Source organism: Cryphonectria parasitica, assembly GCF_011745365.1.
Source record: "Cryphonectria parasitica EP155 unplaced genomic scaffold M406scaffold_4, whole genome shotgun sequence".
NCBI lineage: Eukaryota > Fungi > Ascomycota > Sordariomycetes > Diaporthales > Cryphonectriaceae > Cryphonectria > Cryphonectria parasitica.
In genome coordinates this window covers 1,209,315-1,231,854 of record NW_024468912.1, presented here as the reverse complement: position 1 = coordinate 1,231,854, position 22,540 = coordinate 1,209,315, and the positions used below count along the sequence as shown (strand labels likewise).

The 22,540-nt window shown below is 52.8% G+C and overlaps 5 protein-coding genes across 5 annotated transcripts; 1 reads left to right on the top strand and 4 right to left on the bottom strand.

Annotated features, from left to right (window-relative positions):
- Positions 1-473: 473 nt before the first annotated feature.
- Positions 474-1,872, bottom strand: M406DRAFT_322001 (uncharacterized protein). The gene is made up of 3 exons (XM_040919586.1): positions 1,827-1,872; positions 1,076-1,691; positions 474-991 (listed from the first exon to the last, which is right to left on the bottom strand). Exons 2-3 carry the CDS (start codon positions 1,595-1,597, stop codon positions 980-982), a joined length of 534 nt encoding a protein of 177 aa, XP_040776538.1. The 5' UTR covers positions 1,598-1,691; positions 1,827-1,872; the 3' UTR covers positions 474-979.
- A 929-nt stretch (positions 1,873-2,801) lies between these two features.
- M406DRAFT_68002 (uncharacterized protein) lies at positions 2,802-3,483 on the bottom strand (the record flags this gene model as incomplete). The annotated part of the gene is made up of 2 exons (XM_040925120.1): positions 2,802-3,065; positions 3,400-3,483. The coding sequence occupies 2 exons, from the start codon at positions 3,481-3,483 to the stop codon at positions 2,802-2,804; spliced, it is 348 nt and encodes a 115-aa protein (XP_040776537.1).
- A 525-nt stretch (positions 3,484-4,008) lies between these two features.
- On the bottom strand, positions 4,009-5,637 carry M406DRAFT_68001 (uncharacterized protein; the record flags this gene model as incomplete). The annotated part of the gene is made up of 6 exons (XM_040925119.1): positions 4,009-4,134; positions 4,516-4,582; positions 4,735-4,862; positions 5,100-5,270; positions 5,337-5,353; positions 5,619-5,637. The coding sequence occupies 6 exons, from the start codon at positions 5,635-5,637 to the stop codon at positions 4,009-4,011; spliced, it is 528 nt and encodes a 175-aa protein (XP_040776536.1).
- A 3,248-nt stretch (positions 5,638-8,885) lies between these two features.
- Positions 8,886-10,729, top strand: M406DRAFT_257732 (uncharacterized protein; the record flags this gene model as incomplete). The annotated part of the gene is made up of 3 exons (XM_040917188.1): positions 8,886-9,224; positions 9,357-10,379; positions 10,472-10,729. 3 exons carry the CDS (start codon positions 8,886-8,888, stop codon positions 10,727-10,729), a joined length of 1,620 nt encoding a protein of 539 aa, XP_040776535.1.
- Positions 10,730-12,214: 1,485 nt separating this feature from the next.
- M406DRAFT_88437 (uncharacterized protein) lies at positions 12,215-15,834 on the bottom strand (the record flags this gene model as incomplete). The annotated part of the gene is made up of 2 exons (XM_040926121.1): positions 12,215-15,226; positions 15,292-15,834. The coding sequence occupies 2 exons, from the start codon at positions 15,832-15,834 to the stop codon at positions 12,215-12,217; spliced, it is 3,555 nt and encodes a 1,184-aa protein (XP_040776534.1).
- Positions 15,835-22,540: the final 6,706 nt, after the last annotated feature.

Sequence of the window (22,540 nt, the reverse complement as noted above, 5' to 3'; positions counted from 1 at the left end):
GGGGAAGTAAGCAAAGATTCGGGCACCTCGTCGAGGAGAAAGTTGTGGAAAAAGTGGAGCATATCATATTTCGAGTATTATGCCCCTAACCCTGGAGACTTGTTTTATAATACTCTTTGATTCTTTGCTATTTTCTTTTCACCCTTGGCTGGGTTTCACGATATTTGATTTGCCATTTATATGCTCGAGTCCTGCTCCTTCTCACACGAGGTACTTGCTTGGGCTTGTTGGCAAATCATGTATGTCTCTGAATTCGAGCAAGGAATTGCTGCATATGCTTACACGAGAAGAAGGAGGTACTCAGCGTTATCGTGGCGACAAGCCCTGATCGCATTACATGAATCACACCGGCATATACTCATCTCATTTCTCTAGCCCACATGAACTTCACAACACTTGTACTAAAATACATATGCTTTCGATCTCTTACTGCCGAATGGAAAGACTTGAATACCAAGTAGTTACTCATAAATGATTACAACAATTAAATCAGGTGATTAATGACAAAAATACGCTTTGACTACCTTGACTCTCTATCCATAAGTTGTTGCATTTACGGTGCCAGTCTCACTGCAGATATAAATCCCCAGAGCGGTTCCTTGTTCCCTCTACCAATCGCGTTCCCAGTTGTGAACCAGGTTAAGGGCTTGTCGATGCTGGTCAGCACGATGCAAGACTCCTGAATGATAGTCCTGCCGACATCTCCGCCAGCAGTACACAAATGGTGCCATTCTTCAGTAATACTTCTTCATTTTTGATCTTCAACAGACCCGAGTCAACGCGCCTCGTGCCATCTGCCTCCACCAGATCCTCCTTGTATCTTTCAACGAGTGTCGGGGTATGGCAAGGCGATTGTGCCTGTATGTCTTGCGTGTCATCCTCCAAGTTCGCAGAAGGGTGGCCCCAACCCTCCAGTTATCAGGCGGTATCAGTCTTCACAGGGTGTATTGCTGATCACAGCGCAATCTGGCACCTGGCTCTACTTCTCGGACTGAAAGAGGAAGGGAATCCTTCAGCATAAGTAGACAAAACAAACGAGGGGGACAGGAATCCAGAACAATTCGCGAGAACGTACCGATATACCAGACGAACAGCAGCCTCCGCCACCATGGCTGCAGCAGCATCCCCCCCTACTGCTGAAGCAACACCCGCCACTCTCCGAGAAGCAACATCCCCCGGTGTCGCTAAAGCAACACCCGCCTCGTGTGCTGAAACAGCAGCCTCCAGTGTCGCTAAAACAACAACCCGCCTGGTCTTCGTATTTCATACCGGCGTGGTCGTCCTCGCGGGAGTTAGGGGAGGTGGTCATCTCTGGTAGCGATACGTAGGGGCCGGTGTCTTCACTGGGGAGGTTGTACGGCGAGGGCCTCGGTCGCTGTTCACCTAGTTCGTGCACTGATATTCTTGGGGAGGACGTGCCGTTCGATGTCGCATGTGTTGCAGCTGTAGCCGTAGCAGCCGTCCGCGGGCTGGCGCTTGCGGTGTACGGCGGGGGCGTGTCGAGCTCGTCCATAACCGATGGTGTAATTTGTTGGTGGCCACTGCACGACAGCGAGTAGCCCGAGGGGGATTGCGGTGCGAGTGGGTCTTGCTTCATTGTTCAAGAGTTGTCTTTTGGGGCGTGGAGAGAGAATCGCAGAGGACAGAGGTCCAACACGAGATGTGGGAACTGGAAAAGGTTGCAGCATAAACTGTCAGTCTCTATCAGAATTTACACGCCGACTATAGGGCGAGGAGCCAGGCTGATGGAGACCCTTGTCAACTCAGTTGAAGCTTGTTAACGTGAAAGAAATCAGAGGAGCGCACTGGGTGTGGCCTTTGCTCACTTTCAGGCAAAAGAACGCATTTGAGATAAATGATACGCAACTCGGGTGGCAAAAGATTGATGGGTACTTTCTAGACATATGTCCTTGTGTCGCGGAGGTTTCTGGCTGCCATTTATTGGTGCCTAAGATGAGGGGTTGCGAATCTCCCCATACGCTGGGCCATCAGTTAACTCCTGGGTGAGGTAGCCCAATGGCGTGAGGATGTCGTAAGCTGGATGGCCAAGCTAGCTGAAAGGGGAAGAGGATTCGAAAAGAGGCTGAGACCTTGGTCCAATGATTGAATGCTTCTATGAGGGACGCGCGGAAGCTTATTGTGCCGTCTCACAGGTGGTCAGCACCAGACTGGGCGCCTGAGGAAGTTGCATAGTACGCTGCGGTCAAAAATGGCTGAGAGCATGCGAAGGCTAGTGCCTGTTTGTAGACAAGTATGCACATGTCTATAAACAATTGCCTCGTTCTTGAATTAATGAAGAAACAATTGCATTTTGCAAGATCCCAATGCCTGCATTGTTGTTTTGAACATCACGAGAAGAAATGAAGCAAAGACTGGAGACATCACAATGATAAGTGAACGGACCATGATAGTGCATCACCAATTTCGATGTTTTTATTCATCCCGTATGGTCTTCAAACTCCTTGAAGAGGATCATCCGTCACCCACATGCAGGCCAGGTCAAGTAAACCCAGCCGAGCGACCAGGACGAAAGACATGCCATCCGAAACCTGGGCCCTCCCCTTTCCATCTTGCTCAGCCCTTGGTTTTCATACCATACGACAAAGAAAAGAAAGAAAATTGCAAACCAAGACCAGATCAATACTTGCCACCCAGAGGAAACCGGCCAAGTTTGCAGTGTTGTTGACGAGTGACTGCATGCCCCTGAAACACCTCCAGACGTCAGTAAAATGGGCAAATACACCATCTAATAGCACGCACACGGATACTCACGGGAATCCATCATAGGTAACAGAGACAATCTAGACGTCCAGGTCGTCGACAGGGGAAAGCTCCTTGGCGGGAGCCTGTGCCTTCTTGGTGCGACTGGCACGAGGCTTCTTGGTAGGAGTGGGGTTGTCGTTACCGTGGTCAACACCCGCGCGCTTGCCGCGATCGCCAGAAGGGGTGGCAGGACTGATCGTATTGTTCTCGGCCAGCAGCTTCTTCTTGGTAGCTCCGAAGCAAGCACGGGCCGAATTGGCGGACTTGAAGCCGGCCACCTCGGCCAGCTTCTCGTAGTCAATCTATGGAAGAAGGGCTGTTAGCTGGATCAGTGGCAAGGAAGGCTCGATGTGGACAAGGGCAAAAGCATCCAGTATGTCTTTAGTGGCTTTTTCTTTCCTTTAGAAGCTTAGGGTAGATAAACAGTGGTAGGTACTAAAGGAGGTATGAACACGAGGTTCAAAACAGACAGGCTGGGAGCGAAGAATTGAGCAGAGGGGAAAACACAAGAATCCGTCTTGGAAATTGAGACCAGTGGGAAAATGGGCTTGAGAATCAGAGAAGCATGAGGCACTCTCTGGTGGTGAAACAATATGGTAGGTGTGTGCATCACTCGCTCACGATGATTTCACTTACCTGCACGTCCTTGATCGCGCGCCAGGCCAGGACGGCCAGCTCGGTCTCCCGAGCGGTCAGAGCGGAAGTCTTTTGATCAGACATGATGATTGGTATGATGTATGATGAGTGGATAGTTATTGGTGTAGAGTCTTGCTGGGTTGATGGTCTGAGTATTGGTTGACAGGTTGGGTTTTGCGGAAGGAGAGAAGGTTGGGTGAAGGAAAGAAAGGTAGATCGGTTAGGTTACTGGGGAGGCTGAATATGGGAATGGGAAACTGCCTTTTAACTTGGAAACTGTTGGAAAAGCTATGGATCGTGATGATGTCGTGCGACAAAAAACATTGGGAGGTAATGCTGCTTCGATGAAGAGACATGTCAGATCGCGGAAACCAACATCGTGGTCTTCAGATGCTTGCACACTGCGACATAGAGACATCATTGGATCACTAATATGGTTTCCCGCCATGATTCTTTAACAGGATGAGCCCCTTGTGAGTAATAACGTAGACAAGTAGCCTTGCCCAACCCTGTTGCCCCTTTGCTCACTCCATTGTACTTGTTTTCACACGAGCATAATCAGGGTGCCATTTTTGCAAATCTGGAACTCTTTTTTGTTCCTCTATGGTCTCAGTCAATGAATATGGTGCAGAGGACTCTGCCATGCTGACTTGGAGCGAGAATGATGGGGTTCAAGGTGAAGAGGGAAAAATCATCAATCCGGATGTGGTGAGCAAGAACGTCTTGATAAAGGACCTGATCAATTTGTTCAGCAGTTGGCCCCTTAGCCTTTCAATCAGAAACCAAATCAAATGATCAAGTGTCTGATACAAGGCTCGTTTAGGGTTGAATCATGAAATGGACAAGTAGTGGGCTTAGAAGATGAGAAACCAAACTCTGACCATTGGTTTCCACTCTAGACACCTTGGGAATGTGTTTTATGTCACAAATACAATCAATCTGTTTTCTAATCTTCGATCATGTAACGTCTTGGTCTCACGTAGGTGTCTGATAACCAACGCCGTTGGCAAAGGCACGACACGGCTTCTGCTTGATAGTCAACAGTCACCAGAGGAGCCAAAGGGGTGCCATTCAACCCTCCAATTCCGCGTTTTATACGCGGTGACTAACTCTTACATGTGCTCGCAAGGCGAACCTTAACAGCCGACAGAAGCGGCGCGATCCTGATCTTGCTCCTTGTGGCCTACAGAGAAGTAAGTTGAAAGAGTAATTTTACCCATTGTCTCCATCCCTAAGAGAAGAAGTTGAAGCGACTGAGGTGATTAACTGAGGAACACCATGAATCTCTACCCAGCACTGGGGGCTCCAGATGTGTTTCTTCTGAAATCGACTGACATAACGAGAGTAGGAGGAGAAATGCTGTAGCGAGAATTGGCCACGGCCCATGAGATAGCCGTGAGTCGTAGAATGCCTAGCCGAGGCCCTTCATTTCCCAGCCAAGCTTCCTGGTTCCCTACAAGAAGCTAATTTGGTAATTATTACCTCCTCGCATTTCCCCCGCAACACGTCTCCTCCGCTAGCATTGCACTGCCCTTGGTCTACCCCATCAACCTTCTTTCTTAACCCGCCCAGAACCGCCTGCTCTAACCTTCCCAACCTCATCACACCCAAGCTGAGGAGAAAAAAGCCGAGATCCATATGGAGCCCACTAAAGCGCCGAGACTAGTCTAAGTGCGCCCCCCCCCCCCCCCGGCACATACATACGGCTCACGGACGACATGCGTCCACTGCCCCGTGGGGGAGGGTCCACTGAGACCTGATGGCGTCGCGGGGAAGGCAATGAGAGATACAAGAGGCTGATTGGCCTGTACGCTTCCCATCGTGCGGGCCATGACTGTCTGGCCGGTAGCAGCCGCAATAGCCTGGGCAACCTACATGAACATCCAAAGCGGTAATGAAGGCAGTTGGCAAACAGAAGAAGCAAGTTGGTGGCGCACCTGCACCCAGGGACAGTCTGAAAACTTCAGCAGGATGTGCTGTATATAGCAGCTAAAGCCGAGCATGTGATATGTTGCAGTCCAGCTTGAGGCTGTTCAGAGAATGGGGTCTGAGCATCCTCACGTGCCATACATGCTGGTCCCCAGGTTTGGATCCATGCAGCCCGGTGAAGAGGCCGATCTAGCATTGCAAATTGGTGAAAGATGTCGCCTCGACCATTCATGACCGCACATTCGCGCTCAAAAATTACATATGTTGCCAGTCGTTGTCATGATACGTACCCCAAAGGCTGCCCACCATATTGTGTGGTTTGTTTCATCCTGCTCACGTGCCATCCAATCCTTCGAGAATAAACGGCTTACGCATCTTGTGACCCTGGGTGCGAAAGAAGACAATGCAGTAGCGAGTACCGAGCACTGAGCCGCCCAGTTCCAGCGCTACTACAGTATGCAACTACTGCTGTGAGGATTGTCCACTTCCCCCTTGCAGATAATCTTTTGCATTAGGCGACGTAACAGTTCCCCTCAGTTCAATATAGAGGGCGATTAGTGTGTTTTTGGAAGGAACAAACTAAGTTCTGCGGAGTAGGGGAGAGAGAAAGAAGGAGGTGCCAACCTCATCTGATGGCCATTTCATTATGTCACTTGGCGTTTAGCGTACTGGGGCTATGACTAGGATACCCCATAAAAGGGACGGCCGTAGCGCTGGGATGCCGGGACTTAGGGCTGCTGTGACCTGCCCCACCTGGCGGCCCCCCCCCCTTCCCCCACACGAGCAGTGTTGTGTGTGTGTGTGTGTGTGTGGGGTAAACACAATTCCAACGTCTCTCCAGCTTTTCCTTTCCCCCCGAGACCGAACTTGGTTCGGACTCGACTTTGAAGTGGGAAGACCCACCAACACGCCACCATACCGTGGCTGCGATCAACGTCAAACTGAGGAACATCAGGGAGCCGAGAAAGAGAAAGAAAGGTAATGCGAGGGGACAGTTCCGAGAGGGAGTGAACAAGGTCTGAGGGCTTGGACAGGCTGGGAGGCGAGGAGACGGAGATCGCATGGCCCAACCATCAACCTGTCTACAGCGCATTTCGTGTCGCGACAGGACGAAGACATGTTGGACTCCGCCACCAACATCACCACGAACCACCATAATTACTACCTCCTCGACATAATGCAAATATCCTTTTTTCTCCATACTCCGCTCCCACTACTACCAACAACTACCCAGCATATCATCGGCTGCTGCCTGTGCCCCCCCCCCCCTCCTCCACCCCCAAGCCTGCCGAGCTAGTAGTCCGTCCGCCAAGCTTATGTTATCGCTTAGAACCCTCGAATGAGATGGCTCGCTTGAACGTGTTTTGCAAGATGTTAATTTGTATTTTGTTTGCTAATCAGCGGTCTGTAAGGTTTCACTGCTGCGGCGTAGTGCCAGCTGATGTTCCCACACTATTCTGGGACTCGACTGGGCTGAGGAGCCTCAGCACAAAGTGTCATCCATCCATCAGCCTCCAAGCGGGATACACTGCATGCGTCCTTGTGTGCAGGACTCGATGGTGAGCGCTGGGACGGCGGGACTGTCGTGGTATGCACTATCGAACTGCTCTTGTGATCGCAACCCTGCCGCGCCCGAAAGGATAGACGAAACCGCAGGTCATTTTTGTCGGTCCTGTTCTCTTTGCCTGGTGCCATGAAAGAAACGGACGGGTGCAAAGGCTTTGTTGACAAAAGACCTTGATAGGGATCATCTCGGACCAGGGAAATGGACCAATCATGTAGGAGAGGGTGATAATCTCTTAGCACTGTCAGTGCTCAGTTTACAGCGAGCTGGGTGAGAAGAAGGGTGGAGGGTAGCACGGGGAAAATACATCAGCACCAACACCGAGACAACAACTACCATAAGTGCCACAGGACATACTTCAGTAGTTATTATACATAATACTACGTAGTACTCGAGCGTATTCAACGTCATACGGCCCTCCACACCCCCCCCCCCCCCCCTCCTTCCTCTGGCACCCCTGCACCCTCTCCAACCCATCCTTCTTTCCCACATAACCCCGCATGACATTTTGGTCTCCTGTGCACCTGCCTGACCTGCTCTGTACTGTTTACCCTAGCACAGCTTCTTTTTCTCACAGGGAAAGTATGTATTTACATTCCTATCGTCCACGCACACTTCTTGCTCACCTCTCCGTACCAGTGCGACCCAGCAGGGACAGAACAAAACAAAATCCCCTTAGCTAGAAGGAGATTCAATCAAATCATAAATCTAGTGGCCAGCCAGCCAGCCAACGTCTCATCCGAGGGAGCCGCGCGGTCGTGTCCAGTAAGTTGTCTTCCGCAACTGGCTCGCATAGACAGGGTTCAATCAAGCAATAGGTTTTGATATTACATCCTTGTCATATGATACACTGCGAACACGACAGAAACACCCCATGTCCTGCTTTTTCTTGTCTCTTCCTTTTTTTTCTTTCCCCTCGAGCAGTCGGATGTTTCTCTCTCCTTTCTGGGTTATTGGTAACACGGAAACCGTTGAGATGAGGTTCGAGGCGAGTTGAGGCCATTGGTACAGAGAGGTTCGTTAGATAGGCAGCTGAGGGCTGCCAGTCAACCCCAATCACTACTATCATGGCACTTATGGTACCGGACAGGGTACTTTGCTGAAGAGGGAGATTGGTTGGAACAGGCTGAGCTTCGAGAATGCTTCCACACGCACACATGAAGGAGACCGGTGGAATGGGTCATATCCACCCTTTACGCCCCAAAACCCTGTGAAGGAGGGTGTGAGGCCAGATCCAACAATGATCGGCTAGCTGCTACATCTGGGGGATCTGCGTTCTGGGGCTCATCCAGTAAAAATAAAGTAGGTAGTATCACTTCTTCTTGAAGGTGAGAGACCCGGGGAGAGGTTTTATTTGTCCTCGGTCCCAAACCCAAATCCCATCCCATTTAGTCTGGTTCTTGTCCCCGTGACCAGTGAGTGACCACCCCTCCTCCTCCTCATCGTCCACTTATTCACTGACTTCACCACTCGATCCCGTTTCAGCTTTATCAGCACGATTACGACGTCACTTGTTTTCATCCTTTGTCTCCATCTTTTTCTCCTTCTCCTTCTTTCTTGTCCCTCTTGCCACTTGTTGGTTGCTGTCAAGTGAACAGTGTGGTTCTACAATCGGATCTGACTGACTTACACACAGTTTGGACCGCAAGACAGACAAACAACACGCACGCACACATACATACGCACTTACTTCACAGTCTCCCTTTCCCCCCCTCCTCCACCACATAAATCAGCTCGTCACCAAGACCAGTGACCGCAACAACCAACAACGACAATGTCGGACGAACTCGAAAAGGGCTTTACGCCCGCAGAGCCTGCTCCCTCGCACGCCAAAGAGGGACTTGGCCAGCCCATCTCCAAAGAAGCAGACCTCACTCAAAACAACAACAACAACAACAACAACAACAACAACAACAACAAGAGCCTCCCCAACTACTCGGCGCCCGAGTCGTCACCCATGCGCGGCCAACACAAGACCATCACGGACGCCGTCATGGAGGAGCCCTTGATGACACGCCTGGGCCTGACCTTCGACAGCTTCCGTCCACGCGACTACGGCCGCGGCATCGTTGAGCTGGAGCGGTCCATGAAGTCGAGGCATCTACACATGATCGCCATTGGTGGTTCCATCGGCGCCGGTTTCTTTGTCGGTTCTGGGTCGGCCCTGTCCACGGGCGGGCCTGCCTCGCTGCTCATTGACTTTCTGATTATTGGGGTCATGATGTTCAATGTGGTCTATGCACTTGGTGAGCTGGCTGTCATGTATCCTGTCTCTGGTGGTTTCTATACCTACTCGACGCGGTTTATTGACCCCAGCTGGGGCTTTGCCATGGTAAGTTTTTCTTCTAAAATCTTTTTTGATTTGTTTTCATGAGTGGAGGTCGTCTTCCTCTGGAGGGTCTCTTCGTCAACTCACCCAAATCACTCACTGATTTACTCATTTTTGTTTTCAACTTGACAACAGGGCTGGAACTATGTTTTCCAATGGGCCATCGTGCTCCCCCTCGAGCTGACCGTGTGCGGCCTCACGGTGCAATACTGGAACCCAAACATCTCCGTTGCCGTCTGGATCTCCGTCTTCCTCGCCGTCATCGTCATCGTCAACATCTTTGGTACCCTTGGCTACGCAGAAGAAGAGTTCTGGGCCTCAAGCCTCAAGCTAACGGCCACCGTCATCTTTATCATCATCTCCTTCGTCCTCGTCCTCGGCGGCGGCCCTTCCGATGGCGAGTATAGCCACTACTGGGGCGCCCGCCTGTGGTACGACCCAGGCGCCTTCCGCTACGGCTTTCGCGGCTTCTGCTCCGTCTTCGTCACCGCCGCCTTTGCCTTCTCCGGCACTGAGCTCGTAGGTCTCGCCGCCGCCGAGGCCGCCAACCCCGTCAAGAGCCTTCCTGGAGCCATTAAGCAGGTGTTCTGGCGCATCACCCTCTTCTACATCCTCGGCCTCTTCTTCGTCGGCCTGCTCATTCCCTCCGACGATCCGAATCTCCTCGGTGCCAACCCTTACGCCGATGTCAACGCCTCCCCTTTCGTCCTCGTCGGGAAATACGCCGGCCTCAAAGGCTTTGACTCCTTCATGAACGTCATCATCCTCGTCTCCGTCGTTTCCATTGGCGTCAGCGGTGTCTACGGTGGCTCACGCACCCTGACCGCCCTCGCCCAACAGGGCTACGCCCCCAAGATCTTCACCTACATCGACCGCTCCGGCAGACCCCTCTTCAGCGTCATCGCCATCCTCCTCTTTGGCTTCCTTGCCTACATCAATCTCAACGCCAATGGCCCCACCGTCTTCGACTGGCTCCTTGCCCTGTCTGGCCTCGCCGCCCTTTTCACATGGGGTAGCATTTGCCTCGCCCATATCCGCTTCCGCAAGGCCTGGCATATGGCAGGCCACACTCTCGACGAGATCCCCTTCAAAGCCATCGGTGGCGTCTACGGCAGCTGGCTAGGTCTGATTCTCGTCGTTCTTGTCCTGGCCGCTCAGGTATGTCCCCCCCCCCTTTTTTTTTCTTCATTACTTCCTCCTTTCCAACTTTCCAAGCCCATACTGACCGTCTATCCCATCTCAAAAAACAGCTCTTCGTCGCCATCTGCCCTCCGAAAGGCGGCTTTAACGATGCCTCGGGCTTCTTCCAGTCCTACCTAGCCGCCCCCGTCGTCATCGCTTTTTGGTTTGGCGGGTTTGCCTGGAAGCGTCAGGGCTGGCTGCGCACCCGCGACATCGACGTCGATGTCGGCCGCCGCGAGCTCGACTGGGACGAGATCAATGCGTACCGTGCCAGGTTGGCTGCGATGTCTACTTGGCGGAGGCTGATGCATGTAGTGTTTATCTGAGAGACAGAATGTTTGAGGGGCAAGGATGAGAGGTTGGGGAGGGGGGGTGGGTTTTGTTACTATGGGTTCTACTTGTTTGGTTGGTTGGCTGATGAAGCCGCTACGAAGGGGAGGTGAGGGAGGAAATACATGCATGTGGCCATGAACTTTCCCATTATCCTGAAATACACAAACTTCAAATAAGTAGAGGTGTAGGAACAGAGGAGTCACTCGGAAGTTCCGAGAAGGGAGAAAAGCGAAGGGGAAAAGCTAAAATAAATTATGAATCAACCAAAATGTGTACACCCTTCAAGTCAACGTTGCATGGCATGCGCGTGGGCCATCATAACCACGCACATCCTATCACATCATATCACATGCAGAGCGACCTTGGCGACTTGAGATCTTCATAATTACTGTGTGACAAGACAGGGGGTTGCTTAACACACACCGCCAAAGAGGAAAACGGATCAGGCGGGATTGGGGTGTCGCCTCGCACGAGAATTTGTATCCGACGAAGCATCTAGATTATACAATATAGTGTAAAAACTCAAGGAGCTCCACACTCAGAACAACACGCGAAATATGAAGGGGCATTCTTGATTTCATCGAGACCCGATACTTTGCCGACGATTTTATTCTTCACTATCCTGGTTTATGCAACGCGTTTTGGCTAGCGAGATTACCATCGTCGCCGGCTGCCGACCTCCACAGCCCCAAAATTTGCTCAGCGAGAGCGTCCATCGTCTGTGAAGCCTATCCCATGTAGACTTTTGTCTTCTTTTCAGATCCACGCTAGAATCCCCGAGAGGAAATGCAACGCCCACTCCCCTCCTCTTCTTTCCCACCCACTTCGCCCTGAACAAAAACAAATGAGTGCCCCATAACCGCAGCTGATTGTGGTGGCTGGGGTCATCGAGATGCAATAAGAATACTGACAATAAGACATGTTAACCAGTTGCCTCAAGCCTGAGGCGAGCAAAAAGAAAGGAAAATGAGCAAAAAATAACAAGACCAAAATTAGATCGATCAATCATTCCTGCAATAGCGCAAACGCCCCCAATTCATTATGACGTGACCCCTTTGTGACCCCCGTTTGCGCCCCCGCCTGAATATGTTCCGTATTAATGCGTGGGAATTTCCGCTTTTTCGGCCAACATTGGCGGGTTTTCCCTTGGTCATACCGGACATGAAAGACTTGAGAGAAAAATAAAGAGAAGCGAAGGGAAATAATCGCTGGTGGTGAGATAGATGCCAGAAACGCTGCAGATCGTGAGGCCGCTTCGATACGGGCTGAGTTGTTCCATTATCGGTTGCGTTCCGGGACTGACTGGCCCTCTTCTTTGAGACAGCTGATAATGATATTGGTCCATGATGACGTGAATTCAAAACAAAAGAGTTGGGTATCAAAAAAGAAAACAGCCTGTGATAACAAACGCAGCTGATGATGTGTGGTTGGTGTGTTATGGGGTTTGTGTGCCTCGACGAGATCTGGATTTCTTTTTTTCAAGGTGCCAGACTGTTGGACCTGTCGACCCTCCGCCAGACAAACATATTTGCGCTGGGTCCATCCACTGGCGTCTTGGGAACATTCGTCTCTCTTGGTTCGAGGAGGAGGGACTTGCGATAGTAGGTCACCTGTACGTTGCTAGCCGCATCCGATTCGCGAACTCGTTGCATCTCAGACTGCAGCCAGTCTTGTAGGTCTGGCACTTCGGTGAGCCTGTAAGGAATCTGAAATCGTTGCAGCTCGCCGATGATCTTTGCCGTCCGCGTGTGCTTGTCAAAGTTCACCACGGTCATGTCCCTACCATCGGCTCCCTGCAGTTGCTTCGTGGCAGGGTTGCCAATGTCGACAAAAGTAAGGTCTGTCAGGAACATGCCTTGGAAGGGGAGGCACGGGGGGACGTGGCCAGCAAGCTGCGCGCGCAGAGCCTTGTGGTTCTGTGCGGGCTCGACGACAGCTTGGAGGACCTTTAGCTGCTCTCGCCGCTTGGGATTCACCACTTCCCATGTCTTCCTGAGGCGAGTGATGGTGGAGCTGTTGAGACTGCAGATGATGGCCATAAGGGCGTCGTAGTTGTTCAGCTCCAGGCACTGCTGGGCCACTTTGATCCACTGCTTGATGGCAGCAGCTCGCTTTTTGACTTCGTTGTAGTACAGGATCGTGTCGGCCACCAGATTCGATAACTCGGTCGACAGTGCAGTCATTGCCTTGACATTAGGAGATCCAGCGCCGCCCTTCTTCATCCATTGCGAGCCCAGAAGCTCCTCGGGCAGGATAGAGCAGAAGATGCTCATTTGCTTCAGCGTCAGCTGGCGGGCCAGCTCGAGGGGTTCGAAATCCATTATCGTCGGCGAGCTTCCACCAGACTTCCACACATGAAGAACTTGGGCCTGGCTCTTGTTGAGCACGGGTGCCGGCAGTGGTGTGTCCATGGGTACATAGTGTGAGATGGAGGCGTTGTTGGCCTTGCCGATAGACGAGACCAGACGGGGTACCAGTGTGGCGTCACTCGAGGAGACGCGCCTCGTCAGGTCACAGATACGCTTGCTGGCAGACGGCAGCGCCGCAGCCAGTTTGGTCTCAGCAAATGGCCTGATGACAGACAGCGCCTCATGGTCAGTCTCATCGCGCCAGTGCGACTCGAGCCATTGCTTGAAGACGTTATAGACCCTCAAGCGAACGGGCCCTGACATGTGTGGATGATCGCCGACATACTCGAACCTGTCGATGAGCGTCTCGGCAAGTTTGGTCGGCGTACAGAAGAGCCGGAAGGTGAGGAAGAACGTAGAGACGAAGAGTGCATCAGGTGTGGACTCGTGGGTGGTGAGGCGCTCAACTAGTGCCGGCAGAGATCCTCCAGTCACCTGGCCCTCCTTGTTGAACATGAGTTCGTGCGCGAATGTCTTCTCGAGTAGCTTTGACTCGACGTCGTCGACCTCGTCTGCGTGCGCGGGATTGCTTGCGTTGCTCAGCTCGGAGATGGAAATCTGGGGCTTTGGTCCCATGTGGTCTGGTGTCGTGGCGCGTGTGGAGGTGGAGAGAAGGCTCGATTCCGAGCCGCGGTTCAAGTACGCGCTGTCGTTTGCGGTGCTCGATGCAACCAGGCTCTCGCGGTAGTAGGAGGAATGGCCATCGCTTTCGACACCAGCCGAGTTCTCCGTGGGGCTATAGTCCTCTGTGAAGAATGTTGACAGTTTAGGCAGCGGTGGTGGAAACGCAGGTCGTACCGACGAGACCGAGGACGCATTATCCGACAGGTCGCTGTCCATGAGGACAAGAGACTGTCGCCGTGGACCTTCGAGCGGTGGTGAAGTCGAGGTTGGTACATCCGGCAGGGGCTTGTCGAGTGGCAGTCGCTTGATGGTGGGCAGGCTCGCTGACCGAGAAGCGATGCGCGCTGCGGCTGCCTTTTCCCTGTCTTCCAGACTGCCGTTGTCTAATACGCCAAGGTCCAGATCGATACCAAGGCTGCCATTGTTGAACTCAAATTCGAAATCTCCAATCTTCTCGATGACCCACTTCGTCTTGGCAACACATTCGCCCGTGGCCCTGACACAGCCTGTCGAGGCGGACAGGAGCCGGCTGTTGTCCTGGGGCATGATGATGTCGGCCAGTTCGGGTCCGTTGTTGTGGTGTATGATATCGCGAGCAGCGTGCACAAGGTCTAGGATGCGATCATACATGGCAGCACGAGGCTGCTCCAGGAGTTCCTTGGTCAGAGAGCTGTGGGCGCAGACGACGTCCACGACCACCAACAGCTCTCCACCAGATGTCGCGGATTGTTTGATCGCGAGAGCCAGGTCAGGCCTGGACTGTGATTGGAGGTGTAAGCGGCCGATGAAAGAACCCATGTGCGACAGAAACGTGTCGTGGCTTGCGGTCAAACGCTCTGAGACAAGGTTTTGTGGGCGTGAGAGTGGCGATGGCCCAGCGAGAGAGACGCGGTGGGAGATGTTGGAGGAGAGGCGGCTAAAGTTGACCTGCGTCTGAGACAAGTGAGAGCTTCGGCGAGCAGACGAACGGCTGCTGGTGGGGCTGGCCGTTCGTGTCACGTCACTAGGCCTCAGGCTGGGTGGGCTGTAGACTGATTCGTCCTCGCCATGACGGGAGCCCGGGGGCGAGCCTGCATCCTGATCTCTAATCGTGCTGCGGTCATCGTCAAAGCTCGTTTGGTCGGCCGGCGGCGTCGGCGGCACGAAATTCTCCTCAAGAAGCGTTGGCAACAGCGTTACTGTGGGGGCCCGCGCCTGCCGATCCCCCTCCAGCACATCCAAAAAGCGGACACCCTTGGTCACAATCCTGAAGGCCTTTAATATCATCTCGTCCACGGTATTGTTTACCTCCTCTGTGGTGGACATCAATTTCTGCTGTTCTGTCAAGCGCTTAGCTGTCTTTACCAACGACGATAGCTCCGAGAGCAGGGACTTCCTGCCCCTGCGCAGACCTTCGTGTCGCTGAATCACAGTGGACTCTCGTGTCAGACAGTGCGTCCGCTCCTGTGAGACGGTTAGCTTCAAAGTGGACACAAAACGACGCCCATCAGCCTGGTACACCAGATAAGGGGCCTTGGACGCACCAGAAGGTATCGCACACCCGAGATGATGCCCTTCATGAACTCCTGATTCGCAAACATCTCATTATCATCGACGCATGCACTGCGTAGCAGGTCCCAGAAATTCAGCAACGCCTTGAGCAGGTTCCGCATCTCATCAGGATCATAAGCATAGCAATAGTTGGTGGGCAGCCAGCCCCTGGCACCGGACACCAGGAGCGTGCCGTCTGCCCAGCCGTTGGTGTGAATAGAGTGCACCAGCACCACGTCGCCCTCGTTCAATGGGAGGGTGACGGCGGAGTCGGTCATGGCGTAGGTCGGGCTAAAAGGGTAGAATGCCCTGAGGAAGTTGTGGAAGACGGGTGGTGACAGCGCGGGGGCGTCATTGTCGAGGGCGTCTCGCGGCCCTTGAGGCGAGGTGGGAGGAGTCATATCGGATCGTTTGTATGGACTCAATGAAGAGGCTTCGCTTTTGGAGGCATGGTCCACCAAGCCGGAATTTTTGTTCTTGTGTATGGCTAGGGGCGCCACCTGCAGACTCGACCGCATAGGTTCTTCGCTCAGCATAATCATTGCTGCGCAAATCAAGCGTGGAGACTCATGGGAGCTATCGTCTAGATCGTGTTCGCTTGAAGATGGTGTACAGGCGAGGGAGCGAAACTCAATCCACTCCGGATTGACGCTTCACCAGGTGCTGATTCGATATCCAGACCTGTAGACAGGGAGGAAATCGTTGCAGTCCCGAAAGAGAATTCCGGCGAAACAAGAAATTCGAATTTGTCCAGAGACCTGGATCTCTCTCTCTCTCTCTCTCCTCTCCGGCAAGACTCGCAGTGCCAATGACTGTAGCAAGGGCGGAGGCGGGCAGCGTCGAGAATGCGATGCAAAGGGCAGGACTTGTGTATGCCTGCTCGTTTCTCTGGGTGTTGTCTCGCCTTGGAGTGCGTGGACCCTCGCTAGGGCCAATCGGCTCGACTGAATTCGCGAGTGCAATGCAATGTTCAAATCCGTTTTGCCCAAGTGTTCCCTATCCGCACTCTTCGAGTGCACTCCAGTGCTTGTTGGTTTCGTGTGGAAAAGGAAAGGGGGATAGAAAGGGGGGATGTTCGTAGTGGTGTTGTTGTTGGTGTCGAAGAAAGGGAAAAAAACGCGGAGGAGGCGTTCGTGGTTGAGGAATGTAAAGGGTGGGAGGCTTTTCAGAGGCAGCTAAGGCTTGTTTTGTCAGGATGGGGAGGGGCGGCCGGGGACGCATGGCGGATTCTAGTTAGATTCTGGGCTTCTCGGTTCGGGGAGGGCAGCGGCTCAAATGCAGGGCCAAGGACAGGGGCAGAGACGGGGGAGGGGGTGCAGGGGTCAGGGTACGTACCTCGTTGCGTCGAGCCCTTGGAGTGCGGTCGCGCAGCTGCACTGTGCCCATCACATAGTCTGTGATTCAGGGTTCTGAGCCAACAACCAGCCCCGGGCAGGGGGCACCCGTGTCAGGCCCTGCCTTGCAGCACTAGGGGCAAAACCTCTGGAGAAGGGACGTCCCTCATGAGCTGCTGCTGCTCCTGCCTGCTCCTACTTCTATGCTCTCTGCCAAGAGCTGCTGACAATGGACACGAACGATAGCTTCCAAAGTGGCAGAAAGACAATGGGCTGATTCGCGGCCGGCCCAGTATCCCTTGCCATCTTTTTTACTCCAGTTCACGTTCTAGACTGTTCACTATGCTAGTAGAACAAACCTGGGGCTCCGAGGCAGGCAAGAAAAGAAGGAGACAAGAAAAACTCGTACCAGCACATGGCTTATCCTCGATGAGGGCACTGTTTGTGCCAAGTATGTCAAACAGAGCATGAATCCCTTAACTACAATGATTCATGGATTGTCAAGTCTGCTACACCTGAGGACAAAGGCTCCACAGGGGAGCCCAAGCAAAAATCAAGTACCGTACTGTAATAGGAGGTAAGGAGGCCCGGAGGCCAGTAAAGGTCAGCGTAGGTCGAGTGTCTTTTTTTTTTTTTTTTTTTGGTCACGGATGTGGGGTGAGCATGCCAGTCAGGCTCACTTAAATGAGAGCAGGAAGGTCGACGAAGTGAGGCAAGTCTAGATCGTCGGTCGACACACAGATTACCGTTACTACATGGTAGTAATGTCGAGAACGAGCATCAAGCCTGCCGTGAAGAAGAACGAGAGAAAGAGAGATGTAGTTAGTGAGAGAGGCAAGACTGAGATATCCATGGTCTCACGGGCTTCTGGAGCCCTCTTGAGCGACGGGGCACACCCGTGTCGAGTAATAGCCCACTTCGTGGACGCGAGATGATATGAGACGTCAAGGAGCCAATCGCTGTTCCACCAGTCTACCACAGGGTCTGCTTCATAAATTCTGTCATTAGAGTCAATCAAGAGAATAGAGGCTTGGTTTAGGTCGAGATTTCGGATTTCATGCTTACCTGATTTCCACGCAGGCATCTCATGTTATTCATCCGTCTCCCGCACGACCCAATGCGACGGCGTCGATGAGTTAGCTAGCTTCCGGGCTTTGGCCTGGGGGAGTAGACCCTGGAGCAGATTTCCCGATTCTGCAACCTCAGCCGCGCCTTGGGAGGACCTCATACGGGCGCGGAACCCCTTCCCCTGTCCACCGGGACCCTCTCTCGTGTCTGGCCCGTGTTCTACGTGTGATGATATGCACTACTACCATACTATAATATAGTGGACAGTTAAGGAGAGAAAGAGGGAAACAGAGAAGATATGGTCACAGCTGTTCGGAATGCCGCCCCTACAGCCTCCCAGGTGCAAGGATTGCTATGGACAATAAATAGCCTTGGCAGCGTCTCGGCTCGCCATGATGGGTGCCAAACTCGCGTGTGTAGCGTTACAGCCTGCAATCTGACCTGAGTAGCTGTGTGTGGGGGGAGAAGGGGGTCAAGGTCCGATCTCTAGCAGTAATGGCGCGCCCGAAGGCCGCGCTCGAGCTATCTCAGATACCTCTGAGTAGTTTCTCTCAGGGCTGTGCTTTCAATGTGCGGGCGCCTCCAATGCAGACGATGTGGGGCAGGGGGGTCCCATACCGAGGACTGAGCGGCGTCATCGTGCTTCTTGACTTTTGCTGTACCTGTCCTCAAGGGTCACCCTTGATGCGTATCGTCAGGGACGAGGAAAAAAAAGAAGAAGAAAAAAAAGAGTAGGGGAAAGAAGCTTGAAAATCATTCAGTGCTCCTTGTCAGTGCAGGATGGCCCCATCGCGACGAGTTTCGGTGGTTAGGCTCCATCTGTCAAAGCTGCGGCTCCACCTCGCATGCTGTAGGGTGCACCATGACATCTGCAGGCAGTCAAATCTTCCTCCCTTGTCTTGCAACTCGAAGACGTCAAAGTGGCGATCCTTTGCAGTTCCGGATCCGCGGTCATGGATCTCACTGGTTGGCACGGGAGGACAAGGGACGAGGCGAGGAGGTAACCTTTCAAATATCCTACGATCTCGAGTCACGTCCATCTGCCCGTGCGATGCTTATTGTGATACAATTAGGCCTTGCTATATTACAATATCAGCAGATTATCATATTGTATCTGCCTACTGCTCCACGTCCACGTCCGCAAGAGGATTCATCAGTTGTAACGGCTCTTCACGAGTGCTGGCTCCTACAATTTTTGAAGGCGAGGTGGCATATTTCTGGTCTTAGGTGGGCCCGCCTGTCGTCGCCTCGTCAGCCTGACCCTCCCTCAACACCGTAGGATGATATGTAAGCCCTGAAGCCCTGTTGAGACGTCAAAGCTGGCAGACTTGTTACGTGTGGATTCTCGCCTCCACACGATGATCGACCTCGGCTGTTCAATGTCAACAATACCCTGTAAAGTTGCGCACGGGGTCTCCTTGTAGAAGTCCGGAGCTGCAGCAGTTGCAGCAGCCTTGGCCACCTTCGCCTGCGTGGAGTCATCTGGCCTTGCGTTGCTAAATGGTGGAAGGAAGCGACAACTACCCCTCCCCCCTTTTTTTTACTACGTATTCCTCCGGCTATGTCCGCCGTCTGCCTATTGGGCCTGGCCGCTGCCGACCCCTCCATCCTGGCTGGTTGCGTTTGAACAGAGCAGTTGGTGAGATGCATGTTCACGCCGGGAGACACGCCGGTGCAAGTTACCTTGACAGCTGTTTCATGGCTAATCAGTCTATAATGGCATCGATTTAGATCCTTATTTGTTGTTCTTCATTCACAGAGGGGAAGAGGTGTTGGGGGGGAGGGGGAGCACAAGGTGTACGAAATTTCAGGGTCGGAATATTCCCCGGCGCAAAATAGGTGTTCGTGTTAGTGCTTGCACGGTCGCCTTTTTGGCCGCCCACGAAATGAACAGCGCAACGTTCGAGAAATTTGTGCGAGAGATTGAGTCAGAGTTTAATTGGTCGTCGAGCGAGGGGTGACGATGACGACAACAACAATGTCCACCACTACCAGCCGGGTGAAAGGGTTCAAGTCACAGACGAGATTTTGGCGAAGAATTCGTCGCTTGCTCTTTTACCCAAGGCCAATCATGCATAGGGGTTCCCTCGGAGAAGCATGCTCAGAATTTCGGCTCCGGTGGCGTACCAGGATAGCAAGAGCATGGCGCAGCTGATGGCCCGTTTGTGCCTGATCGACAGACGGCAAGAGACCTGAACAATGCCCAACGTCGACAGTGCCTATGACCCGGACCGGCTTCTACCATACATGCTTGCTTCGTAGAGAGAGACTAGTTAGACGAGGTGTCGTGCAGTAAAGGCGGCACGACGAAGACTTCCCCAGTACGGTACCAGAGGTTTAACACCTTCTGTCCCGAGATGTGCACCTTGCATTGTCACATCGCGCAGTCATTATTTGATGCGACCGGTGTGATCCACTTGTTGTCCAAACTCGGGAGTCGGATCCCCACAGGTTCGGAAGATGAAATTGAAAAAGGATCAGGAAGAAAATAGAAAGAAAAACAAGAGAAATCAAAGAGGTGACAGACCGCGGAAGGCCGGAAGAGCATCCCTAGCGTTGACCAATTAGGGAGGGGGGGAGGGCATGATGAGCTGTAATCTCGGGCTCTAGACTGACAGAATCCTATCCAAGCTGCCAGCCTCTGCCACTAGAAAACTCCCGCTCTGTGTGCCATGACGCACCTGGGGCGTCGTATTGTGATGGGTTTGCTGACGAATAAACATCCTTGAGAGTCTGTAGCCTGTCTTGTTTGTTTCTTTGCCGCCTGCTACCATCGTGGTACTACCACACGGGCGGTACTATGGCACGTAATCTGCGCTATTGTGTGTGTTGTCGTAGCTTGACCGGTGGTGTTGCTGCTCCTCTGCACGAGACGCTTCTGATTAGCAGATGCAGACAACGGTCCAGTGGCTCAACCCTTCTCGCCAGGCTCACATGTCATAGCAAGGTGGTGTGAGGCGGGATGTGGTGGAGCAACAAGTGCTTGTGAGGGTGACAGTGGGTGGTGGTGGGTGTGCTCGCTGCAAGCTGCACGCGACGGTCACTCTAATACTGCATGCACCAGACAGGAGCGCCCCGCGCTCACTATGCAGCTGAAGCTGCAGGTAAGCTCGGTCTCGGTCGCTTGAAGTCCCTATCGTAGTACTCCCGTCCTGTAATGTGGTGAGCTGCACTTTAATGACCCTTGGAACGCTTCTGCAACCTGAATTGTCGTCGAAACACTTGCAGCTGTTGCAAGGCCAATCCCACGGGTAATGATTGCCTCCTGAAGATATTGGAGGGCTTGACAATGGTTCGAGTCATCGTGGTAATGCTCCTCCAGGGGCGAGACTCTGCCATTGCTGAATCGTGGGCGTGCTTGTCTGGTCCATGCTTCTTGATTATAATGATGCGTCCTACCAGGAACGCTGCGATTACTATAGTAGATTTGGCATAGAGATGGTGCAGTGCAGCAAGGGGAGGCTAGATGAGATAACGTCTGTGACGAGCCCCACGTTTCCAAAAAAGAAGGTTTGGTGGCGCTGCTGCTGTTGCTGTTGTTACCACTTAAGTGCTGCCCAATGCAGCTAGGCTTGATCGCTGGGAAAGTGCAGGGGCGTCCCAGGAAATTGGGAGCTGCTCTGTCACTACCCATTTCAGATCTGAACCGATGCAAAACACTGCGATACCGGAAATCATCATATCATGCACCTCACTCTAACATCTTCGATTTCTTGTTCTCTCTGGCAGACAAAACAGAGACTAATCCATCCATCCACCAGGCCTTATCTCACCGTCACCCCACACTGGTCGAACACAGTCCAGTCCCTTTACAATGGTACACCTTGTCCTGCACTAGTTAAGCTTGGTGCGCCACCGAACACAGTGTGGGATCCGTCCAGGCATAGTATGCATAATCCGATCCCATTGTGTTGATCAGTCTTCAACCTGCTCGCAGCCGCTCGTGTCACTCAGTCTTCACAGGTACGACGTACTGTGCTGATGGGACTACTGCTATGGATCAAGATCCTTCGAGATAGTGCACGATCCTCGTTCTGGCAAGGGGTGGGGGAGGAATTCGCCGTGTTCCTCTGCACGTCTTTTGGCAGTGTTTCCAGCCTCGCTCCAGGGCATGTGATTTCCTTCACCCGAGCACGACATGGCTAAGGTGAGCCAAGACCGGGAGATGGGCCATACACTATTCTTCAAAGACCAGCGTACCTCTGGATCGGATCGATTCTCGTCATAGCTTACAAGCGCCCCCTTGATACCCAGGAAATCCAGTTGATCAAGAACCCCACAGCGCGCGACGATCCTACGCGGGCAGTGAAGCGTACATGATTCGGCACACACTTGCCCTTTACACTCTGGCCTCGTCCTGTGCAGACAAGTCTCCTGTTCGTGCCCCCATATGCTGCGTTGAGCAAAGAACCAGCATCACATTCTTATGGACGTGGTTCACCAGATTCACCATCACATCCTCTAGTGGACCATTGTATGGAACGAACACAGCAAGATGCAAGAGGGGAAAACACGCCTGCTCGGCCGTTGTGATGCACTATGATGCACTATGCACAGATCACATTCTACGTTACAATGCATCGGCATCCATGATGTGGGGAGGAGCAAGGATTGACGACGAGGCCTAAATGACGTTCTTGCAGCCAAGCAGACTGCAGCAGACTCGCCCTGGTCTATAGCAAGATGCTGACAAGATAATAACCCCCATCCGCCGGTCGGGGTGAGACGGATTGCTCCCGGCAGAGGGCTTCGGCTCGGAAAGCCAGGGCTTGCAACGGGCAGGCCGGGACCCAAGGCCGCAGACAAGGAGTTGATTCCTGACTAAATGTGCTGACCTATA